Source organism: Triticum aestivum, chromosome 7A (assembly GCF_018294505.1).
Source record: "Triticum aestivum cultivar Chinese Spring chromosome 7A, IWGSC CS RefSeq v2.1, whole genome shotgun sequence".
NCBI classification, from domain to species: Eukaryota; Viridiplantae; Streptophyta; class Magnoliopsida; order Poales; family Poaceae; genus Triticum; species Triticum aestivum.
This window is the reverse complement of record NC_057812.1, coordinates 569,897,983-569,917,007: the sequence shown is the minus strand read 5'-3', so window position 1 is coordinate 569,917,007 and position 19,025 is coordinate 569,897,983. Positions and strand designations below refer to the sequence as shown.

At 41.6% G+C, this 19,025-nt stretch overlaps 2 protein-coding genes and 2 non-coding genes across 6 annotated transcripts; 2 read left to right on the top strand and 2 right to left on the bottom strand.

Moving 5' to 3' along the window:
• Positions 1 to 348: 348 nt before the first annotated feature.
• On the top strand, positions 349 to 509 carry LOC123155276 (U1 spliceosomal RNA). The gene has a single exon (XR_006477327.1). It is a non-coding gene; the product is annotated as a U1 spliceosomal RNA (small nuclear RNA).
• Positions 510 to 2,018: 1,509 nt separating this feature from the next.
• Positions 2,019 to 6,482, bottom strand: LOC123148319 (triacylglycerol lipase 2). Of its 3 annotated transcripts, XM_044567704.1 has the most exons (12): positions 6,218 to 6,482; positions 6,071 to 6,118; positions 5,455 to 5,873; positions 5,230 to 5,343; positions 5,014 to 5,154; positions 4,824 to 4,937; positions 4,591 to 4,734; positions 4,455 to 4,495; positions 4,052 to 4,131; positions 3,839 to 3,934; positions 3,525 to 3,745; positions 2,019 to 2,382 (listed from the first exon to the last, which is right to left on the bottom strand). In XM_044567704.1, the coding sequence occupies exons 3-12, from the start codon at positions 5,659 to 5,661 to the stop codon at positions 2,296 to 2,298; spliced, it is 1,245 nt and encodes a 414-aa protein (XP_044423639.1). In that variant the 5' UTR covers positions 5,662 to 5,873; positions 6,071 to 6,118; positions 6,218 to 6,482; the 3' UTR covers positions 2,019 to 2,295. The 3 variants fall into 3 exon arrangements, with proteins under 3 accessions (XP_044423639.1, XP_044423637.1, XP_044423638.1); XM_044567702.1 differs by lacking the exon at positions 2,019 to 2,382 and having other exon boundaries at positions 3,106 to 3,745; positions 6,218 to 6,480; XM_044567703.1 differs by lacking the exons at positions 2,019 to 2,382; positions 6,071 to 6,118; positions 6,218 to 6,482 and having other exon boundaries at positions 3,106 to 3,745; positions 5,455 to 5,897.
• Positions 2,226 to 2,386, top strand: LOC123155277 (U1 spliceosomal RNA). The gene has a single exon (XR_006477328.1). It is a non-coding gene; the product is annotated as a U1 spliceosomal RNA (small nuclear RNA).
• A 6,351-nt stretch (positions 6,483 to 12,833) lies between the features above and the next one.
• Positions 12,834 to 15,806, bottom strand: LOC123148317 (triacylglycerol lipase 2). Its single transcript, XM_044567701.1, has 9 exons — positions 15,149 to 15,806; positions 14,915 to 15,037; positions 14,701 to 14,841; positions 14,511 to 14,624; positions 14,276 to 14,419; positions 14,140 to 14,180; positions 13,757 to 13,836; positions 13,561 to 13,656; positions 12,834 to 13,470 (listed from the first exon to the last, which is right to left on the bottom strand). The coding sequence occupies exons 1-9, from the start codon at positions 15,353 to 15,355 to the stop codon at positions 13,148 to 13,150; spliced, it is 1,269 nt and encodes a 422-aa protein (XP_044423636.1). The 5' UTR covers positions 15,356 to 15,806; the 3' UTR covers positions 12,834 to 13,147.
• Between the last annotated feature and the right edge of the window lie 3,219 nt (positions 15,807 to 19,025).

Here is a 19,025-nt window from a genome sequence, read left to right as displayed (position 1 = left end):
CGTCAGGTGTTTGTTTATCAGATGAAGCCTGGATCCACATGGCTTATCAACAGATAAATTAAAGAACTTTACATCACTTGTTTCTTCTTCTTCTCTGTGAGTACTGAGGCAAACAAAAAGAGCCACATATAACCTTTTTTTTGAGCATATAAACATATTTGCGGAGATATTATTCAGCTACCGGGCCAGCCATCAGGAGCCCACTTCTAAGTTGCAAATTCGAAAAAAACAGGCCCATGCCGTTGCTGCAGGCTGCGCTGAGGTTTTGTTTAGTACCACATCGATGACACAAGAAGATTAGAGCACGAGAGCTGGCTATATTAGGATGACTAGGTGCTTCCTTGAAACATATTTACCTGGACGGGGTCAACGGGCGATCAAAAAGGCTCGTGGCCTAGATCAGTGGCTCACATTGCACTTGGTGAATGTGTTGGTCTACCATCTCCTCAAATGGGAGAGTGGACGTCGTAATTTGTGATAGAGGGGGTACGCGTTCGCGCGGCCCCTGCCTAAACAATAACAATAAATTTTACCGGTCAAAAAATAACAATAAATTTTAGCCATTTCTTTCATTCACTTGGTATTTTTTGGGTTGATCACCATCATCTTTCATTCACATTGATTTTACCATTTTCCTTGTAATAGTATGTGTTGTGGTGCAGAAGCATTTTGGCTAAGTCAGTACAAGGATGGAAATGTGCAACTTTTGGTTTTCGTCACCAGAATCAAAAAGCGACAGGGTAGTTGAAAAAAAGATAATCTGTTGTCTGGATCTGCAGATTAATTGCTTTGATTTCGGAAGGGGCATAAATGATGATGGTGACGAGTCACAGGTTTGCCTGACGGAAGGGAGTCTGGATCGACATCTGTTTTGTGATCTCTCACTCTGATGAGGGTGCCAACTGTGAACGAACACTAGGCAAAATCGTTTCCGGACCCCATTTTGGAGTATATAGCTCTTGGGGGCAGTGGCAAACAAAGAGGGCTACATACAAAAGCATGTGGCTTGGTGTCCGGACGGACCAATTGTATGCATCTGTAATTTCTTTCTTGACAACTTGCATGCACATGTTGGCAACAGTTGTACAAAATGGAAAAGGTGACCAATTAGACCTGAAGTAATTTCCCGCAAAAAAAAACTGAAGAAATTTTGATAGAACTTTGGAAGATCTGAATCCATGGGAATTCTCCCTGTTTAGATTGTTTAAGTCGTGGGATTGGATCCTTGGGGAATATTTCTCAAGGACTCGTTTGCACTACATTAGTACATCTGAATGCAGAAATCCGATTTGGCTCCTTGGAGCATATGCTGGCGTCAAAAATGTTTTTTCGCAAATGTCGAATGCCTTTTGAAAAATTTTAGATGCTTCTATTGTCACACCCAAATGCTATCTGCAAATTTTAGCTGGAAAAGCTTAAGCATTCTGACATGTGTGGAAAAAACAAGTCGAATGCCAAATGTTACACTTAATTTTGTTTTTCACCGGTGAAGCATTGCTATCTCGTTTCACTTGAAAATTTTCAAGCACGCTTGTTACACTAACATGAACATCTACAAAAATAAAATCAAAATGAACTTACTTTTTTTTTGAATTTATGGTTTATCCAAAGCCAAAACGGCCATCTCAATGGAATAAATTCGATTGACTCAAACCTCTTGGATTTTTTTCTCAATCAAAGACACTTTAGGACAAATTCAATCTTGTAGGATTGGAGTGTGCATCGGAATCATTTTTTTTCATTTATATTTCCATGTTCACAAAATCTTGTAAAAAAGCCATAGTAGTCAACAGTGCACAACATTCTAATATACATTTTTCTTATTAATTGCATATGTTTTATAAATCATGCGAATCAAACAGACGTTGAAAGTTCTCCACAACATTGTTTTTACACTTTCACGACATAAACCTCTTTTCCGTAAAAAAAAACTTCTTAATCTGCTCATGCTTAGCAATACATAATGAGTAGATCTGATTTTTTTAGGCAAATTAGTAGAACTGATGACAAACATTACTTTGATGGGGAATGAATACTACTCGGCTACCGGGCCAGCCATAGGGAGCCCACCCCTAAATTACAAGTCCACCCAAAATAGGCCCATGCCTGACCTGAACACCCCATAGCTGCAGGCGCTCAGGTTCTTTTAGTACCACATCGCCACCATAGGGAGATTAGAGTGGAAGAGCTGGCTATATTATGATGGCTAGGTGCTTCATTGCAGGATACTTACCTGGATGGGGTCAACGGGTGATCAAGAAGGCTCGTGGCCTAGATCAATGGCTCACATTGCACCTAGTGAGTGCGTTGGCCTACCATCTCCCCAAGTGGGAGAGTGGACGTCGTAATTTGTGGTAGAGGGGGTACGTGTTCGCGCGGCCCCTGCCAATTTTCAAAACAAAAAGTTAAAAGTTTGGCTTTATTTGAAATATGCATTTGTAAGAAGTTAAATTTTGGTTTTTTAATTGAAAGAAGCATTTTCTGTGAAACTTGGCAGACTGCAATTTCCACCATATATGTATTTAGAGAAGAAACAATGTCGATCCAGGAATGGCTCTATTTTTCAAAGGTGAAGGGCCAAAAGCATACTGAAGTAGGGGCTGAAACTTTCTTGTCATTGATTGGAATAGTGTAATTGAGATCAGGCGCAGAAACTTTCTCAAACCAATTAGTTAGAGCATTATTGGGAAAGAAAACAGAACATGTCCTGTGCCAAACACTGGTCAAAGCCAATTTCTGGCCCCTTTGGTAGCCAGATTCAGATATTCCATGCTTCAGCCTACGTAGGCATAAAGCAAAATGGCTCAATCTGATGAACAGTTGGCTACGCCTCTTGGCAATACGGAAAAGAGGAAATGAAGAATAATCAAACATGAAAGCATGGTTCCAACAGCAAGAGTACTGAAATAAATAAATGTTCTGACAGTATTTCAGTCGTGTCATCTGCAGATTTGTAATTGCAAGTTGAATGACCGAGGAGCTCTGAAGTTCCCCAAGAGAAGAACATATAAAGTGCTGCGGCATCGGCATCGCCGCATCCGCGGGCGATCTTGGCCAGCAATTTGCTCACAATGTAGACCACAGTGAACCATGAAGATTATCCAGTCGACAAAAGAAAACACGCTGATGTAGTAGGTGCATAATGGGTCCAGAATCTGAGACTTCTAAATAAAGTGATAACGTGGGATTCGACAGAACGGGTAAACTGGATACATGAAACTGAACATCTGACAGAGTAGTCCACTCTCTAGCATGATCAAACTGGCATCTACTCACTCTGATGAGCAGACATATGCTAAGACCATACACAAGCCATATACACGGACAAGTAATATGTGGTTGAAGTTTTGGTTGGTTGCATAGGCTGATAGGAAGTTACTGCTGAAGGCCTGCTCGGAGAGAGACCTGAAGTGGCGACTCTCTCAGTGGCGCTGAAGGAAGTCGACCATCGGCCCATATACGAGTTGCGGAGCATTATATCCTATCACGAAATCAGCGTGGGCGTAGTCGGGCACGTACAGTACCTCCATGTTGTCGCTGTCATGGGTTCTGACAAGAGTCTTCAGGAGGTGCCTGGTGTCAGGGACATCGCCGAGGAAGTCTTGGCCGCCATGGGTGAGGAACATGGGGACATGGGTGGGGATGGATGAGAGGTTGTACAGCGGGGGGCTTGGCTGGCTATAATGCTTCATGTTTTCCTTGGCGTTGCCATAGTCATACCTTCTGACCCCTTCGTACCTGATCACTAATTGCAGGCAAACCAGGAGAAGAAAGTTAGTGCGGCTCCTGAGATTTGAACAATAGAAAGCTTTTTTAAGCTTTTGATTGTGATCCTTACTCTGCGACATGTGAATAAGGTTCTTGATAGAGGTGGACTGTGTAGCATGCTGCAGGAAGTTACATACAGTTGAAGCATTGAGGCAGCAGTCCGGTCCTTCAACCATCAGGCAACTAAAGTTAGTGATATAAGGTCAATTTTAGCTTAACATCACGTCTTAGCTTAGCATCATATATTTCTTGGAATATGGAGGATTTTATGCAAGAAATATACCCATAACAGCCGTAAATAGGTCGTAGCAGTCGATTTCAGGGTCACCGCATATTATGAGCAGAATTTCATGTGAAACTGGCCTGACATGCAGCAGCACATTTGTACTTGTCAATAGAGCACAACAGAATGGACACTGGTTACCCAAGAGTACCAGTACACAACGCAACTTCAGATTTTCAATAGATGAATGGCAAGTCTCGAAGTGGTGACTCTTGGCAACATTGATATCACAACGAGATTCATAGTTGTGTGCAAGGACAACCTTGTAGAAAAGCTTAAGCATGTGCACCTCTACTCATGATCAATAAGTTGCCGCAAGATGCAAAACTACAAGCAGGAACTTGGTAATCGAGCGCATATACTGCATTTTCTTAACATTAGAAGTTGTAGTAAAGATACCTACCCAACAGGATTGAACTCACGATATCCTAGAAAGTGAAATGCCTGCGCAAGACAAACCAAAGAAAATAAACCATTCGCCATGTAAATTATACATGTGGTAGTTGATAATAAGAACAAGTATGATGAACAGTTTTTACTTCTGCAAGGAGGATTTGAGTAGCAAGCCGGGTGAGTTTTGATTTTGTCTTATACAGATAAGCAATTGGGCAGAGCAACACAGCCGATCGAACTAAATGAAGTAACCTGTGCTCTGAGAAGGCTGCAAGAATAATCAAGGTTCCCTGGAAATGAAGTAAAAGTTGCTTCAGTATACCTCTCAAGTTCCAAAACTGAACTCATCGAAATCTTCAACAGGGATATCTCAGCTCACCAGGGAGTGACCGATATAGTGGACTTTCTGGCCTCCTGTGTGATCATAGACATGCTGAAGCACGGCAGGAAGATCATAGGCAGCAAGTTGGTCCCACGTCCAATTCCAGTACTCCTGAAAATATTAGTCGATACTTTGTTAGTGAAAATCCAAGGAAAAATGTATTCTTGACCAGGCTTGAGATGAAAACCGGATCATCTGGGGTGAGCGAGGTATGGTTCCGACTGGAATTAGTTCCACGGGTGTTGGCAAACCAAACATCAAACCCACCATCTGCCAAAATAAATCCAAGTGATTGTTTTGGCGTACCCAGTACCCAAGAAACGCTATCCTGTCCAATACACACATATTTCATTTAGGTATGGATGGAACTCAGTGGCAGAAAGTTTGTCAACAATATCCTTACCACCATGAGCCCGTGGAATAGTAGTACTGGTATCCTCGTTGTATTCTGGGTCGAGTTAGAAACACCATGAGGAATCCTCTTTAGGCTAAGAATATAACCATCTTCTGTTGTGACCTGCCATAGATTTAGGCTGTATGCTTTACAAAAGGCCAGAATTGTCTTATGGAAGCATAACATTGCAGTTTAAAACAATGTCTAGGAGTACATTCATAAGAGCTCACATACCATGTGATCTTCACATGGATAGCCAAAAGCTGCTGCTCTTGTCTTGCACAGACCAAACGGATGGGAAGAAGGTTCACAACGTGGACCAACATCATCCAGAGAACTATTGTTCCTCCATGAGTGAGCTGTGCATGAGTTAAAGACAAGCGAAAGAATCAACAAACTAACTACAAATAAATTCCTGGCCATCAGATGATGTAGAATCATATGTTACTATGATTCTGATAGTTTCTGCAAGTGGTACAATTTTCTGCGGAAGAGCAAGAATAGTGTTGACACAAATTGCAGCCTCTCTTTTCAGAGAACAGCGCTGCTTTTGCGTCTCTGCCTCGCTGGTGTATTGGCATAAATACTGGAGGAACGGTCTCCAAATAAGAAACGGTGTCCTGTCTTGAACCGTAACTTACTGGATCCTTATTCTGTCAAAAAGTGTAGATTGCACGTGCATAAGCGAGGTAGCTGAGTAAGTAAAACAGAAGAACGACTGACATAAAAGGTAAAGTCAATCATGCCATCTTGATGATCAGATATGAAGATCCCTATGGTTCACTTCACGCCAATAGTGTGATCCCAAAGTCTGTTTGACTACTAAGAATGCTTGAGAAGGAAAGACAACCTTCTTTTTGAAGCACCAGCAGCATGTACCCGGACCGATGATTCATTTCTGAAGATGGATTCAGATACAACGGCATTCATCAGTTCGCCAAGAAAAATGAAAGATTGACGACATAACCTCAGACCGTTCCGAGATAGAAATGCTTACCGACAGATCGGAGCGCATACACCTACAGAAGCATTTGCACGAACACATTGCAAGCGTCTGCCGCCGAGACGAGGAGGATGCCCCGCTGGTTGCCTGGTTCCCTCCACCTCAAATGATGCTCCCGTACGACCATGCCTGCCGTGAGCGGGGGGCATCCGACAGTGTGGACGCCGTCGGCGGCTGGCCGGCCTTGGTCGCGGACGCCGGGGCTAGGCGTAGGCGGCAAGCGGGACTGGCCTGCGATGAACGAGCCTGCAACCAAAATCGTGGGATTGTGAGAGCGGTTTTGGGGAACCGGAGCTCCTAAGAACTAATTTTAAAACTTGGGTCTTGGCGAAAACAGTAAAGCTTTACGAAAAGTGTAAAAAATCCGCAAAAAAAATCATTTATGATTTTCGCACATGTCACACTGCCATATTATTTTTATGAAAAAAATACTCCCCTTGTAAGCTAATAAGAGCATTTAGATCACTATAAAGTAGTGATCTAAACGCTTTTATATTTGTTTACGGAGTGAGTACAAGGCTAAGTTTATGTCCAATACCCTCTCTGTTTCAAAATAATTGAAGTTATAGATTTGCCCTAAGTCAAACTTCATCTACAACACCAATTTTGCTTCATTAGATGCATTATGAAACATATTTTCATATTATATATTTTTAAGTTGCAGATCTTTGTAGATATTTTTATAGACTTGGTCAAAAAGAATAATCACGGTCGGCCGGGGGAAGGGGACCCCCCTCCCCAGCCATATACACACTAGCCCATAGCACACAGATTATGAAAAAAAAAATCCTAGCAAGCCACATACTATTACTAATATTAATAGGCCCAAAGTTTAGTTTAGCCCTGGGCCCCTAAAATCTCAGGACCGGCCCCGAGGATTATTCTAAATCTTCATTATTTTGGAACAAATGAAGTACCTGCCTACATGAATTTTTTTAAACATAAAAGTATGAATTTTGCTAAGTTTTAGGGAACACATTTTTAAGTTAAATAGGTGAATCATCTACAGAAGATAGTTGCTATTTTTGAAAGCAAGTGGGGAGAGAGCCGATCGTATCAAGTAGACACTGCAATTTTGATTGTGATGCTTCTGGCAAGCACACTAATCTTCTGAAGTCTTCATCCCCTTTTCTTTGGCAAGAGTTGCTCAAGTGCTACGCGGGAAGAGATCACTAGATCAGGGTGATTTTGGAGATTCAAATGGATATTTGGGCATGCCTTCAAAGTTAGAAAAAAGGCAATATCACATGCCTCGGTGATTGTGTTTGGAAAAACGTTCTAGGAAGGATGTAGCACTCTTTGTTGGTCAAGGGAAAACATTTAGCTGCATAAGTCATACCTACTTATTGTATGGCTTATTTGAAACTTATCCACAGAATCTGCCAGCATATACATTCGCTATTGAGGAATGTGAGTGGCAAGAATGATGATGACAACACTGAAGGCAATGTAGGGGTCTAGGGTTTCAGGGCATGGAGATATTCAGCCTAACCTTACTATTGCACTAGCCCATATTGACGGAAAATATGCATCATAGGAGGCTCATCCTTCCCAAATCTGGCAAGCCTTGTCTGAAGGGAAGGAGGTGCTCAAACAGGGATTAATTCGAAGAACCAAAATAGGTTGTCATACTTACATATGCGAGGATAATTGGATCCTAGAGACCATCGGCTAAGACTGGTGTGCACATGGTCGACAATTGAGTGCAATCAGATGCGAAGCCATAGAGCACATGCAATACACTACCTTTTTCTATCATCAAGAGCATAATAGAGATTCCATAGATGGGGAGAAGACCACGTGTGCATTAGTAGGGCTAAGCGACAAGCTGAAATTGTGGGGAAAGATGACACCACCCTGCCTTCTTGCAAGTTTGTGATGAGGGAGGAGACGTCAGGCTATGAAAAAACTAATGGAGACGGGGTAGTCTTATCTTCTATATTAATACAAAGTTCATAGGAAGATTTCGTGCTAGAGTGGAGGCGAAGCCATATGGTTGTTACTTTTTCGTCATTCTTGAGTGCATGTGGGACAAAGTTTTTCATCGTCATTATAGTGCATCGCCATCCTTCTTTTCCTAGAACCATGCGTAGGAGACACAAAAGATGGAAAAGATCCCGAACACAATGTCTCAATAGTGATGCTGCCAAACGATGAGCAAAAAGGGAAAGGAAGACAAAGAGTTGTCTACTTGCAAGTTGAAGATACAGAGAGGTGAAGGAAATATGCCCTAGAGGCAATAATAAAGTTGTTATTTTATATTTCCCTATTCATGATAAAGGTTTATTATTCATGCTAGAATTGTATTAATCGAAAACTTAAATACATATGTAAATACATAAACAAATACTGTGTCCCTAGTGAGCCTCTACTTGACTAGCTCGTTGATCAAAGATGGTTAAGGTTTCCTAACCATAGACATGTATTGTCACTTGATACGGGATCACATCATTAGGAGAATATTGTGATGGACAAAACTCATCCGTTAGCTTAGCATTTGATCGTTCACTTTATTGCTATTGCTTTCTTATTGCCAAATACATATTTCTTTGACTATGAGATTATGCAACTCCCGGATACCGAAGGAATACCTTGTGTGCTATCAAACATCACAACGTAACTGGGTGATCATAAAGATGCTCTACAGGTATCTTCGAAGGTGTTTGTTGAGTTGGCATAGATCAAGATTAGGATTTGTCACTCTGTGAATCGGAGAGGTATCTCTGAGCCCTCTGCGTAATACACATCATAAGAAGCCCTGCAAGCAAAATGACTAAGGAGTTAGTTACAAGATGGTGTATTATTAACGAGTAAAGAGACTTGCCGGTAACGAGATTTAACTAGGTATGAAGATACCGATGATCGAATCTCAGGCAAGTAACATACCAACAGACAAAGGGAATTACGTATGTTGTCATAAGGTTCGACCGATAGAGATCTTCATAGAATATGTATGAGCCAATATGGGCATCCAGGTTCCGCTATTGGTTATTGACCGGAGAGGTGTCGCGGTCATGTCTACATAGTTCTCGAATCCGTAGGGTCCGCACGCTTAACGTTTGTTGACGATATAGTGTTACATGAGTTATATGTTTTGGTGACTGAATGTTGCTCGGAGTCCCGGATGAGATTACTGACATGACGAGGAGCTCCAGAATAGTCCAGAGGTAGAGATTGATATATAGGACGATACTATTCGGACACCGGAAGAGTTTCAGAGTGCACCTGGTAGTCATCGGATCGCCGGAAGGGGTTCCGAACACCCCCGGGAGGTCTATTGGCCTAATGGGCCAAGGGAGAGACACATCATCCCACAAGGGGGCTGGTGCGCCCCTCTCCCTGGCCGGCCTGCCTTAGGAGAAGGAAAGGGGAGGGTTGGCCCCTCCCGCCTTTCCTCATATGAGAAAGGAAGGGGGGAGGGGCGCCACCTCCCCCTGCCTTCCTCCCGCACACATACATGGCAGGGGGCGCAGCTAGGGGCAGGAGGCCAAGTGGGATTCAGCCCCACTTGGGGTGCCTCCTGGCTGCCTTCCTTCTCCCCCACCTATATATATGTGGGAGGGGGCGCCACACATAGACCACGACAATCTCTTAGCCGTGTGCCCCCCTCCATTGTTTCATCCCTGGTCATATTTTCGTAGTGCTTAGGTGAAGCCCTGCGGAGATAGCATGACCACCGCCGTCACCACGCCCTTGTGCTGCCGGAACTCATCCATCACTTCACCGTCTTGCTGGATCAAGAAGGCCAGGACGTCACCGAGCTGAACGTGTACTAAACGCGGAGGTTGAAGGAAATATGCCCTGGAGGCAATAATAAAGTTATTATCTATTTCCTTATATCATGATAAATGTTTATTATTCATGCTAGAATTGTATTAACCGGAAACGTGATACATGTGTGAATACATAGACAAACAGAGCGTCACTAGTATGCCTCTACTTGACTAGCTCGTTAATCAAAGATGGTTATGTTTCCTAGCCATAGACAAAGAGTTGTCATTTGACTAACGGGATCACATTATTAGGAGAATGATGTGATTGACTTGACCCATTCCGTTAGCTTAGCACTTGATCGTTTAAGTTTGTTGCTATTGCTTTCTTCATGACTTATACATGTTCCTGTGACTATGAGATTATGCAACTCCCGTTTATCGGAGGAACACTTTGTGTGCTACCAAACGTCACAACGTAACTGGGTGATTATAAATATGCTCTATAGGTGTCTCCGAAGGTACTTGTTGGGTTGGCGTATTTCGAGATTAGGATTTGTCACTCCGATTGTCGAAGAGGTATCTCTGGGCCCACTCGGTAATACACATCACTTAAGCCTTGCAAGGATTACAACTAATGAGTTAGTTGTGGGATGATGTGTTACGGAACGAGTAAAGAGACTTGTCGATAACGAGATTGAACTAGGTATTGAGATACCTACGATCGAATCTCGGGCAAGTAACATACCGATGACAAAAGGAACAATGTATGTTGTTATGCGGTTTGACCGATAAAAGATCTTCGTAGAATATGTAGGAGCCAATACGAGCATCCAGGTTCCGCTATTGGTTATTGACCGGAGACGTGTCTCGGTCATGTCTACATAGTTCTCGAACCCGTAGGGTCCGCACGCTTAACATTCGAGTTTATGTGTTTTGATGTACCGAAGGTAGTTCAGAGTCCCGGATGTGATCACAGACATGACGAGGAGTCTCGAAATGGTCGAGACATGAAGATTGATATATTGGACAACTATATTCGAACACCGGAATGGTTTCGGGGGTTATCGGATATATACCGGAGTACCGGGGGGTTGCCGGAACCCCCGGGGGTTATTGGGCCTCATGGGCCCAAAGTGGTGGAAGAGGAGAGGCAGCAGGAGGTGGCGCGCGGCCCCCCTTGCCCCAATCCGAATTGGGAAAGGGAAGGGGGCGGCGGCCCCCCTTCTCCTTCCTTCTCTCCACCTCCTCCTTCCCCCTTCTCCTAGTTGGAATAGGAAAGGGGGGCAAAACCTACTTGGAGTAGGATTGCCCCCCCTTGGGCGCGCCTCCTCCTCTTGGCCGGCCCCCTCCTCCTCCCCCCCTTTATATACGGAGGAGGGGGCACCCCATAGACACAACAATTGATCTCTTGGATCTTTTAGCCGTGTGCGGTGGCCCCCTACACCATAATCCACCTCGGTCATATCATAGCAGTGCTTAGGCGAAGCCCTGCGTCGGTAGAAAATCATCATCGTCATCACGCCGTCGTGCTGACAGAACTCTCCCTCAAAGCTCGGCTGGATCGGAGTTCGAGGGACGTCATCGAGTTGAACGTGTGCAGAACTCGGAGGTGCCGTGCGTTCGGTGCTTGATCGGTCGAATCGTGAAGACGTACGACTACATCAACCGCGTTGTGCTAACGCTTCCGCTTTCAGTCTATGAGGGTACGTGGACACACTCTCCCCTCTCGTTGCTATGCATCACCATGATCTTGCGTGTGCATAGAATTTTTTTTGAAATTACTACGTTCCCCAACAGAGGTGCCGTACGTTTGATACTCGATCGGTTGGATCGCGAAGAAATTTGACTACATCAACCGCGTTAATAAACGCTTCTGCTTACGGTCTACAAGGGTACGTAGACACATTCTCCCCTCTCATTGCTATGCATCTTCATGGATAGATTTTGCGTGTGCGTAGAATATATATTTTTGTTTTCCGTGCAACATTTCCCAACAAGAGGGACACTTCGTTTGGTCGAAGGAAACCAGAATGAGACATGAGAAGGATGCCACTTTTTGTGGCAATGTGCTTGGAAACTACAAACATTATTTGCGTTTACAAAACAAATAATTTTTTGATCAATCTAATTTCACCATACATTTCTTTCTTATGTCGTACAAGCAAACATTTACCTTATAATTAGAAACAGAAAGAGATTTGACAAAAAGTCAAATAACTGGTCTTGCAAACTTCAGATCCAGCGTAGGAGGTCTCCTAGATAGTTCAGAACCCCTTGATCCCCATGAAAGGGGAGTGGAGAACAAGAAGATTCGAGGGTGACAGTGCTCGCTAAACCAACTTCGGATGGAAAAATCGGACTAATCATCATGTTGATTTTTTGGGGAGTAAAATCACCATGTTGATTATAGTATACCACACATGCACGGTGCATCGCTGCCACAAGGCACACAATGTGTACAATCAAAGCCCACTTCGTCGAACAAAGTAGCTATATCTGCCAATGAGGCATAGAGCACATCTCCACAACCGATAAAATGCCAAGAATGGGATAGGGAGAACCCAAGCAGCTAGGGACACAAGCGTGCCATAGTAAATCCTAACCGGGCAGAACGAAGGACATAATCATCGCACGTTGCGTCTACCTAAGAGCCTTCCCACTGGCCATTGTTAGCCTCACCACGCCGCGGGGTGGGCCCACAGGGCACTAGGGTTCAAGAAGCATACAAATCATACCTATTAGTATAACGGTAATCTATCTAACTTTATTATATTTTTGACAGCTCTATAACAGCCTTTCACTACAGCATGATTTGCCAAACAGAGTAATGTACTTTTTTCACAACAGCTTTAAGCCTTCAGATATAAAGACGACATAAGCATCCACAAAACCCAGTGTAAATAGGAAACAATAAGATATTAGCTGAGAAGGTTCAACAGCATTTTCTTCAGAAGTTTGAGATCTTCCAATAATTGTCTGATATAACATTTTTGGTACTTGCTCCATAGGATATGCTGGATAAATTGGTTACATGAAACTGGCTATTTGATCGTAGTTTACTCTCTAGCATGATCAGCCTGACAAATATAGGTACATACTATGGCTTGACTAGCCATATACATGGACAACTTGCAAGTTGAAGTTTCGGTTGCATAGGCTGGAACCAAATTACAGCTGAAGCTGATCATGAAGAGACGTGAAGTAGTAACCCTCAGTGACGTTGAAAGAAGTCGACCATCGGTTCATATACGAGGCGTGGAGCATTATAGGCTATCACAAAGTCAGCATGAGCATAGTCGGGCAAGTATTGCACCTCGATGTTATCGGAGTCATGGTTTCTGACCAGTGTCTTCAGGAGGTGCCTGGTGTCAGGGACATCGCCGAGGAAGTCTTGGCCGCCATGCGTCAGGAGCATGGGGACATGGGTCGGAATGGATGAGAGGTTGTACAGCGGAGGGTGTGCCTGCTTGTAATGCTTCATGTTTTCCTTGGCGTTGCCATAGTCGTACCTTCTGACCCCTTCGCTCCTGACCACTGGTTGCATGCAAATCGGGATGAGAAAAGTTAACATCGTTCCTGAGCTTTGAACAAGCGAAAACTTAAGCTTCTGATTGCGATTCTTACTCTGCGACAAGTGAATAAGGTTTCTCATAGACGTAGGCTGTGGAGCATGCAGCATGAAGGCACATGTAGTTGATTTATTGAGGCAACAGTCCGGTCCTTCAACCGTCAGCAAATCACAGTTAGTAGGATACAAGGCCAACTTCAGCTGAACGTAAAATATTGTTTGGAATCTAGAAAATTTTATGAAAGGAAAAACCTGCAAGAGCAGAAAATACATCGTGGCAGTCAATTTTAGGGTCGCCACATACTTTGGCTAGAAGTTGAGCTGCAACTTTTCTGTCATGTAGCAGCACATTTGTAGCAGTCAATACTTGAGGCTGGAATCAGCACATTAGGAGCTGTGACTGGTTACCGGAATGGCAAGTCTAAAAACATGTGATTCTTACTTGTCAACATTGATATCACATTGAAATTCATACAGCGACAACCTCGTAGAAAATCTTAAACATGTGCACCTCTACTCATAATCAATAAGTTGCCGCAAGATGCAAAACCACAAGCACAAACTTGGTAATCAAGCGCACATACTGCCTTTTGTTCCTACTTAAACACATTAGCAGTCGTAGTAAAGGTACCTACCCAACAGGATTGAACTCATGAATACCTATACGGTAAACTGCCTGCGGAAGACAAAAAGGAAGAGATAAATCAGTCCCATATAGTTTACAAATGTGGTGATTTCCAATAAGCACTAGTAGCCTGAACAGTATTTTACTTCTGCCAGGAACATTTGAGCAGCAAGCCGGGTGAGATCGGATCTAGTTCTGCTCAGATAAGCAATTGGGCAGAGCAACACAGCTGATCGGACTAAGTGTAGTAACTTGTGCTCAGAGAAGGCTGCAAGAATAATCAAGGTTCCCTAGAAAGTAAAGCAAAAACTGCTTCAGTATACTTCTCAAGTCCCAAGTGTAAACCTATCAAAAAATATTAAGAGGGGCATCTGAGCTCACCAGTGAGTGACCGATATAGTGGACTTTTTGACGTCCTGTGTGGTGATAAACAAACTCAAGCACGGCTGGAAGATCATATTCAGCAATTTGGTCCCACGACCAATCCCAGAAAGCCTAAAAATATTAGTCAATATACTATAGGTGAAAATCTAACGACATATGAGTTCTTTATTAGGTTTGAGACAAAAACCGGATTTTTTGGGGACAGCGATGTATGTTTGCGGCTGGTATTAGTTCCACGAGTGTTCGCTAGCCAAACATCAAACCCACCATCTGCCAAAATAAAGCCAAGTGATTGTTCTGGTGTACCCAGTAGCCAAGAAACGCCATCCTGTCAATCCAGACATTTGATTCAGCTATGCATAAATCTCAGAGGACCAAGATTTCTCAAACAACGCCCTTACCACAAAAAGCCCGTGGAATAGCAGTATTGGTTGCCTTGTCTTCTGATCCCCGGTTGAGTTATCAGTATCATGACCATGAGGAATCCTTTTTAAGCTAAGAATATATCCATCTTCAGTTGTGACCTGCCATAGATTTAGACAATATACTTCACAAGAGGGCAGCATTTTATCACGGAAGCATAAATTCAAATGCGAAAATGATGTCTAGGAATACATTCATAAGAGCTCCAATACCTTGTGATCTTCACATGGATAGCCGTAAGCTTCTGCCTCTGACTTGCACATAGTAAATGGATGCGGAGAAACTGGACATGGTATACCAATATCATCCACTAAACTATTGTTCCTCCATGAGAGAGCTGTGCAGGGGTTAGAGTCAAGCAAAAGCATCAACAAACTCATTAGAAATAAACTCGTAGCCATCGAATTATGTAGAATCATATGTTTCTATTGTTCTGATAGTTTCCGTGAATAGTGAAATTTTCTGCAGGGGTGCAAAGGATAGTGTTAATACAAAGTGCAGTCTCTCTTTTCAGAGAACAGTGATGCTTTGCGTGGCTGGTGTACAGGTATAAATACCAGACAAATGGTCTCTTAACAAGACGCCGTTGCTATTCTTCAACACTAATGTAACAAAAATTACCAAAAAGAGTGCTTTGGATTTCTCTCTCTGTTGGTAGGAAATAGTTCTTGCTCGACAGAAGCATGAACATGCTGCATTATTACAGGAGAAAAACCTGTGACCTTATTATATGCGAAAGTGTATGATTGCACGAGCATATACTAACTAAGTAAAACAGAAGGATGACTGACGTAAATCAGCCATGCCATCTTGATGATCAGAAATGAAGGCCCTATGGTTCACTTCACACCAAATCTGTGTCCCCAAAGTCCGCCTAACCACCAGGAAAGGAATGCCTGAGAAGAAAAGACAACCTTCATTAAGAAGTATCTGGACGCACTTGTATTTAATATATTTATAAGCAGCAAAACATGTGGTTCACATCAGCCGAGAGGGTGATCCATGTCATTCAAATACACCGGATTCATCAAGAAAAGCACAAGAATGTCATGCTGCTTGTTGCCACAAATTTACCACGTTACACCTTTTAGCGGAAGGGTCAAAAGATCTGGTTGCGCTTATCTGAAATTCTTAAATGATCAGTTCAAACAAATTACAGAGCCAAAGCAATTCAAAATTTAGCATTCTGAAGGTAAGGGTCGCGATTAGTATGCAAATATGAAAGGCACAGGATTACTACGAAGTAGGATGACTGTCTGTCAACAGCAAAAAGAACTCAGTTTTATGCTTTTCTAAACTAAAAGCAGAAACTACCGTACAATTGAGGAAGACAAAACTGATGTATGATTTTCTAACCTCAGCAGCAATGAACACACAATTGCGGCAGACAGGCCTGGGCATCACAATCGAGACTATTTCCCTCTTCGCACAAGAGAACATCTATCATCAAGGCCTCAAAAATCAAACCGGACAGCTGATTTCAGGATATCAGTGACGTATCGTTCTCATATATTCATCATCTACAGAGAATGGCCATCACGAGAGCGATTCAATTTGCTTCTGAGAATAAAGAAGTTCTACTGACAAGCGCGCTTGTGCCCGCAGTCTGAAGAAGCATTTGGCCGAGCACATGGCGCGCGTCTGCGTCGGAGTCGAGTAGGACGTCTCGCCAGCTCCCTCCAACTCCAGTATTGCTTCCCTGCCCTGCGCGGGAGGTGTTCGCCTGTGTGGTGGGTGCCGGTTGACGGCTTGCTGCCTGTGCTGTGCTGAGCACGAGGTCGGCCTTGGTCGCTGACGCCAATGCGCAGGCGGCAAAAGCCGGGCAGCGCTAGGTCTCGCTTGCTCTCGCGTCTGGCGGCTCCCTAAATGGACTGGTCGTGCGGGAGGCCACAGCCTCGTTTTTGTTTTTGTTTTTCATGTTTTTTGTTCGTTTTTTTCTTTTTTCTTACTTTCGTTTATAGTTCCAAATATTCTTAATAAATATATTACAAAAAAACTTAACATAAAACATTTGAAAAAACTACCAAGCATTTAAAAAAATGTGTATAAACAAAATGCTTATCGTGTGTATGAAAAATGTATACAAAAACTGTACAATATGTATAAAAATGTTGATCATGTATTTAAAAAATATTAATCAAGCATTTGAAAAAAAAATAAAAAATTATTTTAAATTTTAATCAAGCATTTCAAAAATGTTAAATGTGTATAGAGAAAAATGTTAACCATGTATTAAAAAATGTCAACCTTATATTTAAAAATGTTAAATGTGTATAGAAAAAATATTGACAATGTATTAAAAATGTTAAACTTATATTTGAAATATGTTAATCAAGCATTTGAAGCTCTTAAAATCATAAAGAAAAAATCTTGATTATGTACTAAAAACATATTAATCTTGTATTTGAAAAATGTTTTAAATGTGTATAGAAAATATGTTGACCATGTTTTAAAAATGCCAAACTTGTATTTGAAAAATGTTAATCAAGCATTTGAAGTTTTTTAAATGTGTATAGAAAAAAAATGTTAACCATGTATTAAAAAATATCAAACTTGTATTTGAAAATGTTAAATCTGTATAGAACAATGTTGACAATGTATTAAAAATGTTAAACTTGTATTTGAAATATGTTTATCAAGCATTTGAAATTGTTAAAATCATATAGAAAAAATCTTAACCATATACCAAAAACATGTTAATCTTGTATTTGAAAAATGTTAATCGAGCATTTGAAAAATGTTTTAAATGTCTATAGGAAAAACGTTGACCAAGTTTTTAAAATGCTAAACCTGTATTTGAAAAATATTAATCTAGCATTTGAAAACTGTTAAATGTGTATATAATTTTTTTGACCAAGTATTCAAATAATGTTAAACTTGTATTTGAAAAAATGTTAGTTAAGCATTTGAAAATTTTAAATGTGTATAGAAAAAATGTTGACCATGTATTCAAAAAATATTAAATATGTATAAAAAATGTTGACCATGCATTCAATTTTTTTGATCTTTTATTTGAAAAACCTTAAACTTGTATTAGAAAAATGTACTAGATATATGTACCAAAAATGTGTATAAAAACAGTGAAAACAAAGAGAAAATACCCAATAAAAATGAGAAAGAAGAAACATAACAGAAGAAAAAACGGTGAAAACCAAAAAGCTGAAGGAAGAAAAAGAAACGCCTCGGAAACAAGGAAAAAGGGAACCCCAAAGAAAACCGGGAAAGTCCATGAGGAAACAAAGAAAAATAGAAAAGAAAACAAGAAATCCGTAAAAACCAGCGCAAAACAAAAAAATAAATAAAGAACAAGAAAACCCGAAGAAAATTATATAAAAAATAGAAGAAAAGAAGAAGAAAATGAAAAAAATAGTGAAAACCAAGAAATAAATGAAGAAAATCAATGGAAAACAGAGAAAACAAAAAATCAAAGAAAAGCATAAAGAAGCAAAAAAACCAGTAAAAACCGGGTTAAAAACATAATTGAAAAGCAAGAAAATAGAAAACCGGTAAAAAATGAAAAAAAAACAGACCAAACAAACGAGCGAGTAGGGACAGATCGATCCGAGCAAGGCAGTAGGAGAAGGAAAAGAGCCGGCCCGATCCATACGCCAGAGCAAAGTTCCTTCAGGCAAGAGACAGCAGCCATCATATTGCTATGAAAGAATTTCTTATTTAACACTACTTTAAATTTTGTTTCCTTATTTGACACTGAAAACATTTTTCTTCCCTATATAACAACAAGTCTAAATTTTATGTCCTTTATGATACTTTCGTCTATTTTGAGCATAAAAGACATTTGAAAAGACCCTTTTACCCCTCATGTAATATGTGCGTGTGCGGGACAATAGCAAACACAACATCAGTACGGGGCAGTATCACGCACACACACGCAGTAGCACATACACGCACAACAACACACACGCATGCGCGCACACACAACAGCACACAGTGGAGAAGCCACATTATACGTGTAGTGGCTTGACTACACAGGATTTTGGTACGTCGTTCCCGCATACCACGCTAGTGAACGAACGAAAATTGGAATTTGACTACACAGGCTCATGCATCATCTTTTTTTTTAGAAAAGGC

Bases quoted from the DNA above. Each gene is read 5' to 3' on its own strand.
- LOC123148319 (XM_044567702.1), bottom strand. From the start codon at position 5,661: ATGATTCTACATCATCTGATGGCCAGGAATTTATTTGTAGTTAGTTTG. The intron at 4,938-5,013 runs GTTTTCATCTCA...TAATATTTTCAG, and splicing joins CGCTCACCCCAGATGATCCG to GAGTACTGGAATTGGACGTG. The intron at 3,935-4,051 runs GTATATTTCTTG...TGATGGTTGAAG, and splicing joins CCTATTTACGGCTGTTATGG to GACCGGACTGCTGCCTCAAT.
- LOC123148317 (XM_044567701.1), bottom strand. From the start codon at position 15,355: ATGATTCTACATAATTCGATGGCTACGAGTTTATTTCTAATGAGTTTG. The intron at 14,625-14,700 runs GTTTTTGTCTCA...TAATATTTTTAG, and splicing joins CGCTGTCCCCAAAAAATCCG to GCTTTCTGGGATTGGTCGTG. The intron at 13,471-13,560 runs GTAAGAATCGCA...GCATGCAACCAG, and splicing joins CCTTATTCACTTGTCGCAGA to TGGTCAGGAGCGAAGGGGTC.